The 11,140-nt window shown below is 37.1% G+C and overlaps 1 protein-coding gene across 1 annotated transcript; it reads right to left on the bottom strand.

The window, feature by feature from the left end:
* Positions 1 to 6,658: 6,658 nt before the first annotated feature.
* LOC148197135 (uncharacterized) lies at positions 6,659 to 7,874 on the bottom strand. Its single transcript, XM_088093613.1, has 3 exons — positions 7,733 to 7,874; positions 6,810 to 7,252; positions 6,659 to 6,721 (listed from the first exon to the last, which is right to left on the bottom strand). The coding sequence occupies exons 1-3, from the start codon at positions 7,872 to 7,874 to the stop codon at positions 6,659 to 6,661; spliced, it is 648 nt and encodes a 215-aa protein (XP_087949739.1).
* Between the last annotated feature and the right edge of the window lie 3,266 nt (positions 7,875 to 11,140).

Here is an 11,140-nt window from a genome sequence, read left to right as displayed (position 1 = left end):
TCTTTAAAAAGCCGCCAAGTCTCCTCATCAATGGACTTATATGAGCTACATGGACTTTTATGTTTAAGGTGTCCAAAGATGTACCTTGATGTCAACTTGCTTTTAAAGTTTCTGAAATTTTCTGCAACAGTTGACAAACACTTATTTCTAAGTGTTGGGACATTTGGAATGTCAAATGTCATCTGAAAAAAACATAATAAAGTTGTATTAGTACAAAATTATCAATATAAACAAATTTTAATTCAAATGCTATTAACTAACTTACCAATATATCTTGCCAAATAATGTTCCGATCACCCTCGGACACATGATCAAAAGATGGAATGAGAATGCTAATCCTATCACGTGCCACTACTCCAAGGTATGATCGGAAGTCATCTGCATGGGGGCCAGTTGCCACACCCGTGGTGACATTCACATTCACCGGAGTTCTTTCACCACTATTTTTCCTGATTAATAGTTGTTTCATCCTAGTGGGTCCTCTAGTGGATCTGGTTGGGGGAGCCTCATCCCCTGAAGAATGTGGATGATCAGCCATATATCTGTCAAAATAAATAACAACATTAAATTTTCTTTCAAGACTTATGTAATATCATATAAATTAACAAAACATGTAATAGTACAGAAATTGAAAATTCATACATAAAGATATGGATTCATCATATGTATATTCCCTCATCATGATCTGACCGAATTGCATGTACATCATCGTCAACTACAGATTGGTCATCCAAATTTGTTGTAGTTTGAAATGAATGGTTGTCAGCAATATCAATATTAATCAGATTGTCTTCGTTAACTTCAATTTGTTTTTTGCCTTGAAGAGCAACATACCAATGGTCAGACGCAGGATCTTTGACATAAAAAACTTGAGATGCTTGATGTACCATGATAAACGGTTCGTCTCGATAACCCACCTTGCGAAAATCAACCAGTGTCATACCCGAGTCATCTATTTTCACACCACTCTTATTGTCAAACCACTTACACTTGAACAATGGAACAGAAAACTTGGTGTAATCAACCTCCCATATCTCTTCTATTATACCATAATATCTCATTGATCCAAGTACAGGAGATTGATCTTTTGATGTGGAAAATTGAAGTGACTCAGCTTCTAAACTGACTCCACTATTTTGTACTGTGCTTTTATCATCCAAAGTCTTCGTATAGAATGTGCAATTATTGACTTCATAACCTGTACAACACACGACATCAAACTTCAAACCATTTGCAAGCCACAATAAAGTTTCAGAAGAATGTGGCTCTTTGTCAATTTCAGATTTGAACCAAGACATAAATGTTTTGTTATGCTCCATCAATTGCCATTTCTCTGATTGTCTTGGATTTTTATTCTTAACAATGGCTTTGTGTGCTTCCAAAAAAGGGATCACCTCATCTGTGTTGTTCAATATATAAAGATGCGCTTGCAACAATTCTTCGCGATCTTTTGTCACCACATTGACACCTCGGATGCTTTTACTTGTAGAAAATTTATTCAACCATGCTGTGCGAGGAACTCCTATTGGATTCGTTGATGTCATGTAATCTGAACAAAACTCGATACTTTCTTCAGCAATATACCTTTCAATCATCGAACCTTCAGGACGATATGGATTTTTAACGTACCCTTTCAAAATCTTCATATAACGCTCAATAGGATACATCCATCTTAAGTATACCGGTCCGCACAACTTGATTTCTCTAACCAAATGAACAAGTAAATGTACCATGATGTCAAAAAAAGATGGAGGGAAAAACATCTCTAGTTGACACAAGATGATAACAATCTCGCCTTGAAGTTCATCTAACTTTGTAGGATCGATGGCTTTACTACATATTGACGAGAAAAATGAACACAACCTGTTTATGGTGTGCCTAACATTTTTGGGCAAAATTCCACGAATAGCCACCGGTAACAACTGTTGCATTAAGACGTGACAATCGTGAGACTTCATGCCAACAAGCTTTAAGTCCTGCATTGACACTAAACTCTTCATATTTGAAGAGTATCCTTGTGGTACTTTGATACTCTTTAAACATACACAAAAACTTATCTTCTCTTGTCTAGACATTGTGTAACATGCAGGGGGCAAATAAGTACGTTTACCAATCTCCTTGGGTGCCAACTCTTCTCGGATATTCATGTCAACCAAATCCAAACGAGCATTCACTCCATCTTTTGTCTTTCCCTGAATGTTGAGTAATGTACCAATCAAGCTATCACACACATTCTTTTCTACATGCATCACATCTATGCAATGTCGAACATCTAACTTTGACCAATATGGAAGATCAAAGAATATTGATTTCTTCTTCCAAGGGGTCGTTACAGATGACTTCTTCGATGTTTTCCCAAATACATGATGTATTTTATTAACTTTTTCAAGAACTTCAAGGCCAGTAAGTGGATTTGGTGCTTCGTCCCTCTCTTGATCTCCATTGAATGCTTTTTTTAACCTTCGATATGGATGATTACGTCTTAGAAATCTCCGATGACGCAGATACACCGTCTTTCTTCCATGTTTCAATTGATGAGCTGCAGTGTTTTCTTCACATATAGGACACGCTTTATGACCCTTGACACTGTATCCTGACAAATTACCATAAGCAGGAAAGTCATTAATGGTGCAAAATAACATTGCACGCATCATAAAAGTCTCTGAAGTGAATGCATCAAATATTTCAACCCCATCAACCCACAAAACCTTCAAGTCTTCAACTAGTGGGCTTAGATAAACATCTATGTCATTTCCAGGCTGCTTTGGACCAGATATCATCATAGACAACATCATGTACTTCCTCTTCATGCACAATGCAGGAGATAAGTTGTAAATTATCAATATAACTGGCCAACAACTGTGATTGGTACTCAGATTACCAAATGGGTTCATTCCATCAGTGGCTAAACCAAGCCTAAGATTTCTACACTCTTTACCAAATTCGGGGAATTGTCGATCAATATTTTTCCATTGCTTTGAATCAGCTGGATGACGAAGCAGCCCGTCAATTTTTCTCTCATCTGCATGCCATCTAAGATTTTTAGCATCTTTGGGATTCGCAAACAAACGCTTAAGTCAGGGCACTATTGGAAGGTACCAAACTACTTTCAAAGCAGATCCATTTTTTTCTATCTGACCATTATCTTCACTATTGTTTTTTGACTTGTATCGTGATAAGCCACATTTTGGACACTTTGTCAAAAATTCAAACTCTTTCCTATACAAAATGCAGTCATTGGGACAAGCATGTATCCTTTTATACTCCATACCCATTGGACAAAGAATTTTCTTCGCATCATAATTACGAGTGGGCAGTGTATTTCCATCTGGCAACATTTCATTCAACAACGTCAACAGTTCTGTAAAACTCTTATCAGTCCATCCATTGCTCGCCTTCAAATTCATGAGCCTTAACACCGCTGATAAACGTGTGAACTTAGTTGAACCGACATACAAAGGTGTTTCCGCATCAGTCGACATCGTCTCATACACATGAGCTTTGGCAAAATTTTCTGCTCCAACATCGCGGATCATGTCCTCCAATTTGTCTTCATCCGGTCGATCTTCTTCCATGGTGGAATCAGTAACATTTACACTTTGAGAGTCAGTGGGAAAATCCATTTCTTCGCCGTGCCAGATCCATGTTGTATAGCATCTTAGAAAACCATCACATATAAGATGTTCTCTAATTTGAGTTGCGTTCAACTTTCTCCCATTCAAACAGTTCACACAAGGACATCTAAACTTCACTTCATCATCAGTTCTCCCCTCATTACGTTGCGCAAATTGTATAAATTCCTATACACCTCTCTCGTACTCAGCACTAATACGTGGTAAATTAATCCAATTTCGATCCATATTCCTAAATATTACATAAAAAGATAAGCTACTAAAAATCAAACTTGCAATTTCATACATATCATTGAAACTTAGTGAATAATATTTTAAGGTTTATAAATAATACAAGAACTACAACACACATTACCAAAACTATAGCAAAAACCATACCATACATTACCAAAACTATAACAATTTCATGCATTATCAAAATTAAACCAAAAATTATACCATACATTACCAAAACTATAGAAACTTCATACATTACCAAAACTATAGCATTATCCAAAAACTAATGAAGAAATCACGTTAAGAATGCAAAAGGGCATAAATACCTGGAAGAGGAACGGCGGAAACGCTTGGTGCAAAGTCGCAGCGGAGAGGGAATGACGAGTTTCAAACCCTTTTGATCGGCTAAAACTGTTTCAAACGCGACACAAATGAGAAAGGACCGAATAATTTCAAGTTTAAACGGTGCAGAAACGCGTACCTGAGATGATGGCTGTCGGAGGAGAAGAAAAACGTGAAAACAGAGCGCTGCGCGCGATGAAGAAGACGACATTGTTCCAACGTTTTGTTTTTTAACTCTGACTGGGGAATCTACCGCGGTTCACTACTTAACCGCGGTATATAAGGGGTATATGCCGCGGTTTAACTCCCAACCGCGGCATATACTAATTTAAAAAATTATCCTAAATGGCATTTTTGAAATTATTTTCAAACTATATGCCGCGGTTGCCCGCTGAACCGCGACATATACATCGAAATATTTCAAATATATATTAAACTAATTTCAGATAAGAGAATATGTCGCGGTTGCTCGTAGAACCGCGGCATATACCCCTGTAACGTGCTGCACACAACTGTCTCCCCAACTGCCTTCTGGGGAATTTCAGAAGTTACAGGGGGTATATGCCGCGGTTGTTCAGAGACCCGCGGCATATACCCCCTGTAACTTCTGAAATTCTCTGACTGGCAGAGAAGTTGAGAAGTTACAGGGGGTATATGCCGCGGTTGTCCAGAGAACCGCGGCATATACCCTTGTAACTTTTCAAATTCTCTGACCCAGTCAGCACCTGCAATAAATTGTCAGGGGTATATGCAGCGGTTGTCCAGAGAACCGCGGCATATACTCTGTTATTTAATTTTTTATTCATACGTGGCGTCAAAGGCAATGGTTGACTGGAGTATATGCCGCGGTTGTCCAGAGAACCGCGGCATATATGTTCGTTTTATTTACAAAACTGCCACCGCGCACCATTATGCTGCGGTTTCTGTTGAACCGTGGCATAATGTGCGCTGTAAAAGCCCAATTTTTTACTAGTGATATAACATAACATGTGCATAGAAATTGTAAAACAGTTATCAATAAAGGGTGAGTAAACAGTTCTGAATAAAACATACAACCTGTAAAACAGTTGTGAATAAAACATACAAAATATTGTATTCTTGGGACCTAAGTAAAGAGAACTTTAAGAGGAATTGAACTAAGGGCACAATGATGATAAATAATAAAGTTTAATATCAGGAGAATAAAGAAAATGCATAGGCTTCAAACTGAACATTTGTATATTAATACGATTGAATAGTTTATTACATACTGAAACATTAAAGCATTGTTTGGAAGACATGTCTGTAAGATGATAAACATCAAACTTTGCCCTATTACATTTGGTACTACTAAAACAGATAACAATCTTCAACTCAGAAGTGGTTCTTGCCATCTGCTTCACCCTTAGGCAAGGAACTAGGTTGTTGTCCCTCTTCCTGCACCTGGTTTCTCTTGGAGCAGTTTTTTCTATTATGGCCCACTTCCCTACAAATGCCACATCTCTTCAGTAATCCCCCTTTTGACATTTTGGTGCTACTTTTCTTCAACTCCCATTGCTCTAACCTGCTTTTCTTCTTAGGACGACCAGGCATCTGTCTTGTTAATGGAGGCATGACATCTGGACTTTGGGTTACCTCCCAGAGGTTGTTTCCATTAATGGGATATATAATTGAGGAATAAATTTCTTCATATGTAGACTTTTTAAAGCACACAGGTATGTAGTCCTCTGAATCTATGTTGAGAAACCTCATTGTTGCCAGTGCATGTACACAAGGTATGCCACTGATGCTCTATTTCCTGCAAGAGCATGAATATTGATCTACATCCACCAGAAACTTTTCCCCACTTTGGGACATATGTCTGACTTCAAATAGTCTTTGTGCAGACCAGCTGTCAATCAATAGGTAACATTAGTTTTTTACTATCTCGGATAACATAAACAAAGATATACATATGTCATAAATTTTGGATACCTGGGAATCCAATTCTTTGTTAGTAATCCCTCATTTTGTAGTCTACTCAGTATTTTTGGACAAATTGATGACTTAAATGACGTTACCCTTGACCTATTAGTGGCCCATCTCTTCATCATGTATAGTCTGATTTCCTCCAACATTGTAATAATTGGTTTTGTCCTCGTATTTACCAGCACATTGTTAAAGGCTTCTGACATGTTATTAACTAAAGTATCACATTGATCTGTGGTTGTGAACCTTGATCTGGACCAAAACCTTCAATAAAGATGTATGTCACACAATAAATATGTTGAGTAACAAGAAAATAAAAGTTAAGTAAAAGTTATGTAAACCGAGAGTATCAAACCTTGGAGGAATAGCTAACAAGTGTCGAAAAGCATATTGGTTGACATCTTTGATACATCTCATCTCGTTCTCCCATTTTTGTGGGTGGGTTGTTATAGTTGCCCTCCACATAAGCTTTTTCAGGTTCTTTCCAGGGAATTTCTTCCTGAAGTTGGCATATAAATGCCTTACACAAAATCTTTGTGCAACTCTAGGAACAACATCTTGTACTGCTTGTAACAAACCCTGTGAATGAAGAATAAAAATGGTGAGATGGTATTGATTTGAATAAATTTGTATAAGATAGAAATCAATAATTATAATGGAAGTTACCTTCTGTTGATCTGATATGATTGTAAGTGAAGAACACACCTCAGGTCCACCAAGGTCTTCAATCAATAGCTCCATAAACCAAGTCCAAGTCTCCTTGTTCTCAACTTCTACGATTGCATACGCCAGTGGCAACATTTGGTCGTTTGCATCACGAGCCACAGCAGTTAATAGCTCACCACGATGTCTGCCTTTCAAAAAGGCTCCATCAAGGCCAATGATTGGCCTGCATGAGACAAAGCTATCTTTGCATGCCTTTAGGCATGCGTAAAACCTCTTGAAGATTGATTTCCCATCATATGATTCAACTTTCACCTTGATTGTGGAGCCAGGATTTCTTCCTAATAACTCATGAGCATAATCATAAATTCTATTATACTGCTTACTAAAGGACCCAACCACTTCGTCTGATGCATAGGCTTTGGCCCTGTAAGCAATGTTCTTAGAAATTGCTATATTCCATTTCCTAGTAATTTTATCTCTAATATCAACTCCTTTTATTAGGATTCTCTCTTAGTGTTTTTTCCAATTTTCTACTAAGTCATTTTGCATTGAATACTCGCAACTTGTGTTCCCTACTGCATGTATGTCTGTCAACCACAGTCCTCAGTTGCCATGACTTTACTGCATCCATGAAACCAAAATATGCCCTCCACGGACATTCTCCTTTTGATCCCAAACATTTAACCCTAATTCTTTTTTTATCATTTTTAACAAGTTTCAAATTTTTCCCATTGTCTACTGCATAACTTTTGATGGCATCAAGGATGTCTTGTTTATCCACGAAATATGTTCCCACTTCCTAGTTGAAATCAATCATTCTTTTGGGCATAGTAAACGTAGAAAAATGCCCATACCCTTCTTCATCCTCACTGTCCTCATCACTAATATCACGAGACGTTAAGTCCTCAGATTGTCATTCATCATTGAACCAAATGGAATCATTAATATCATCTTTTCCATATCTGACTCAGACCCAAGTAAAACAGGTTCAACCTCAACCTCCAAATTACCAGAACTGTCACTTACATCACACTGCACATTTATGTCTATTAACCCATCCTCACTAAGCATCTCACCATCACCATCACCATCATCATCATCACGTGATGTACTCCAATCACAGACTTCTACTTCTATATCCTCCAAGTCTTGTACTTCTATTTTGTAAGCCTGACCATCTAACCTATGACCCTCGCCATCCTATGCTTCTATCCTCTCAGCCTCAACATCGGCTTCCTCAACCTGTATCATTTCTTCATGCACTTCATTTGCTACTGTCCTCTCAGCATCACCTTCCTCAACCTCTGTCCTCTCACCCTTATCTTCCTGCACTTCATCTGCTGTTGTCTTCTCACCATCAGCTTCCTCAACCTCTATCCTCTCAACCTCAACTTGAACTTCATCTGCTTCTCTACTCTCAGCCTCAACATCAGGTTGTTGTCCCTCTATCCTCTCCTCCCGCACTTCATCTGTTGTTGTCCTCTCACCATCATCTTCCTCAACCTCCATCCTCTCTTCCTGAACTACATCTGCTTTTGTCCTCTAACCTTCAACATCACCTTCGTGGTAAAGGTATAGCGCTGTAAATAGAAACCTTTAAATGGGCGGCGGCCTTGTCCTTATCGATGAAAACTCCAGTAGATTCAACAACAATATCGGCTTCAGTCTCACCTCATTGGATCTCCTCAGGGTTCTTGAGGACGAACAAAAGATTTAACAAAAAAAGTGAATACTTACAATACACATAAACAAACAATGGAACACATGAAAAAGGGTGAAAATAGACCCGTGTCAAAAAACAGTGACTGACTTATCACCGAAGAGAAGGGAACTGGAGTCCTTAACAGTGACGTCGTGATGCTTCCAGTATCCGTGAACACTGTCGTATTTAAACATGTATGTCTACAGACACAACCAAACATGGTGAACAACCTAATCTAACAGCTAATAACAATATACAAATGAAAAACCTTGTCGATCTGAATCGTAATCATGTTATAGTGCTCACAGCGAGGGAGAAGAGAAGGTGTGTATCATGTAATCGGTGGTGATGAAGGGATCATTAACAGCAATGAGTTCCACATCGTCTCTCTGAAGAGCCACCCTGGCCACCAAACGACCAATTCTTCCAAATCCTGTTACATTTCAAATAAATAAATATAAAAAAGAAAAACGAAAATGAAACAATTGAAAAAGTGTTGAATTGATCTGAAGGAAGAGAAGGGAGAATAGAGGATGAAGATGGTGTATCGTTGATTCTGATCTTGACCTTGCCTGATCCATGCAATTCATTGGAAAAGAAAAGGATAACGAAACAGAAAGAAGAAAAAGGTTAGAAACGAAAAAGAGGTGAAAACGCAATTCATCAACATTACTAGAACCCCATTCTTCGATACATCCTTCACATAATATCATCCAAAATCAATGAATTTTAAGGGAAAATTATTGATTTTTACAGTAATGAGATTCAAGGTATATTTGTTTGAACCCAAAAAAATAAGTTTTGAAATTAGGCAAAACCCAAGAATCAAAACTGAAACTTTTGAGCACCCATCTACACATACCTCCTTCATGGCCTGGACCCACATATGGTAATTGATTACATTAACACCAGGGTAAATATGCTTGCATATTTAACACCCCCTTTAACTCGTGGCGGCACACCGTTCATGTCAATCTGCGTGAATTGCTCGAGTAGGCGGTCGAAGCTTGAGCCGGGCAGGAACTCCGACATGGTGGACAAGAGCGGACAGAGGCCAGTGCCATCACCGTCATCGTGAAAGAGCTCAAAGGTGGTAGAGCCTCCGTGTTCAGCGACAGAGTCATCACCGGATCCCCAGAGAACGATGACGGGGTTAAAGGGGGAGCGGTTGCCAGCTTATTTTATTTTAAACTTTTTTTAAACTTAAAATCAAATAAATCCACATCATGACCTCTTACTGTGCCACGTGGTTATCAAATGATAACTCAGCATGCCACTAGACAAGAAAGTTAACGTCGTCCACAACAATTAACGGCAAGGGCATTATTGACTCAATTTTACAAAAAAAGGGACCCAATTGAGCACTTTCAAAATACGAGGACCTAATTGACACAAATCTGCAAAAATAGGGATCTCTGAAATGATTAAACCATTATAAAGCATGAACTATGAATGTGTAGTGTAGGATCAACAACAAACAATAATAACCAATAACAAACAAGTTCATTCAAACAACAACAACAAACAAGTGCAATCAAACAACAACAACAAACAAGTTCAACTAAACAACAACAAACAAGTTCAACAAAAAAAATAACAAACAAGTTCAACAAATAAGTTCTTCAAAACGAAAATGAAAACTAACCTTCAAAAGGTGGGTTTGTCGGAATAAAGTTTCGTCACAATGAGAGAGAAAACAGAATGTGCTACAAGAACACGAAAATAATTGGTTAAAACAAACAAAAATCATACATAAAGTAATTAATTAACATGCATTTGTATCAAATAAAAGAAAGATTACATGTGATGCTCGTCAAACTTCGTTCGAGAAAAGTTTGAGAAGAAAAGAGGGTATCGCGCGCTAAAATAAAGTGAATGAATTTTCAATCTCTCGCTCAAATTTTTATTTAATACACTAACCTTTTGACATCGAATTTAAAAGTCATTCGACGTTTTATATCCTTTTAGGTTGAATTATAATTCTAAACGACGTTTAATAATTGCATTTATTTACACAAATGTCACCGCTCAATTTTAACGTTGGTTATTCAGTGGTTGAACGTTGAACGCGTGACGTTATACACTATTTTTATACTAGTGTAGGTACAACATAACAGTTTTAAGACAATTAATTTATTTATGTAACTTTTTTGTTATTTGTTTATAGTATAATTGTCGGGTAATGAAGAAAAGTATAAATAGACAATTCAAATGTAAACTAGAGGTGAAAAATTATGAATACAATTTCAAACATTTTGATAACACCATAAATAAAAACAAATAACAAATTTAGTATTGATTGTAGCAATTTGGATCACCACTTTCATTAATTTCATATATTATACTTATTTTACTTTTATTAATTTACTTTATTACAATTTACATTCCTACAAGACCTTCGTCTCCATTCTCTTCTTCATCTACTTTCTTTTAAATTTTTATCTTTTTTTTATCCTTATCTATCATTCCATCTCTAAATAAAAAAAAAAATAACTTTGGAAGAGAAATGCACAAGTTCTTGATTAAAATATATATATTGAAAAAAATTAATGATTTGTAGATATTTGTCACCTTAATTATAAACACTATATAAAACACTCTAATCCATATTGAAAAACTTAAAGTTTGTTAATTC

The sequence above is a fragment of the Vigna umbellata genome, chromosome 6 (genome assembly GCF_029865625.1).
Source record: "Vigna umbellata cultivar VRB3 chromosome 6, Vumbellata_1.0, whole genome shotgun sequence".
In the NCBI taxonomy this organism is placed as follows: Eukaryota; Viridiplantae; Streptophyta; class Magnoliopsida; order Fabales; family Fabaceae; genus Vigna; species Vigna umbellata.
Note: the sequence above shows the minus strand (reverse complement) of the source record. Positions and strands in the feature narration are given on the sequence as shown.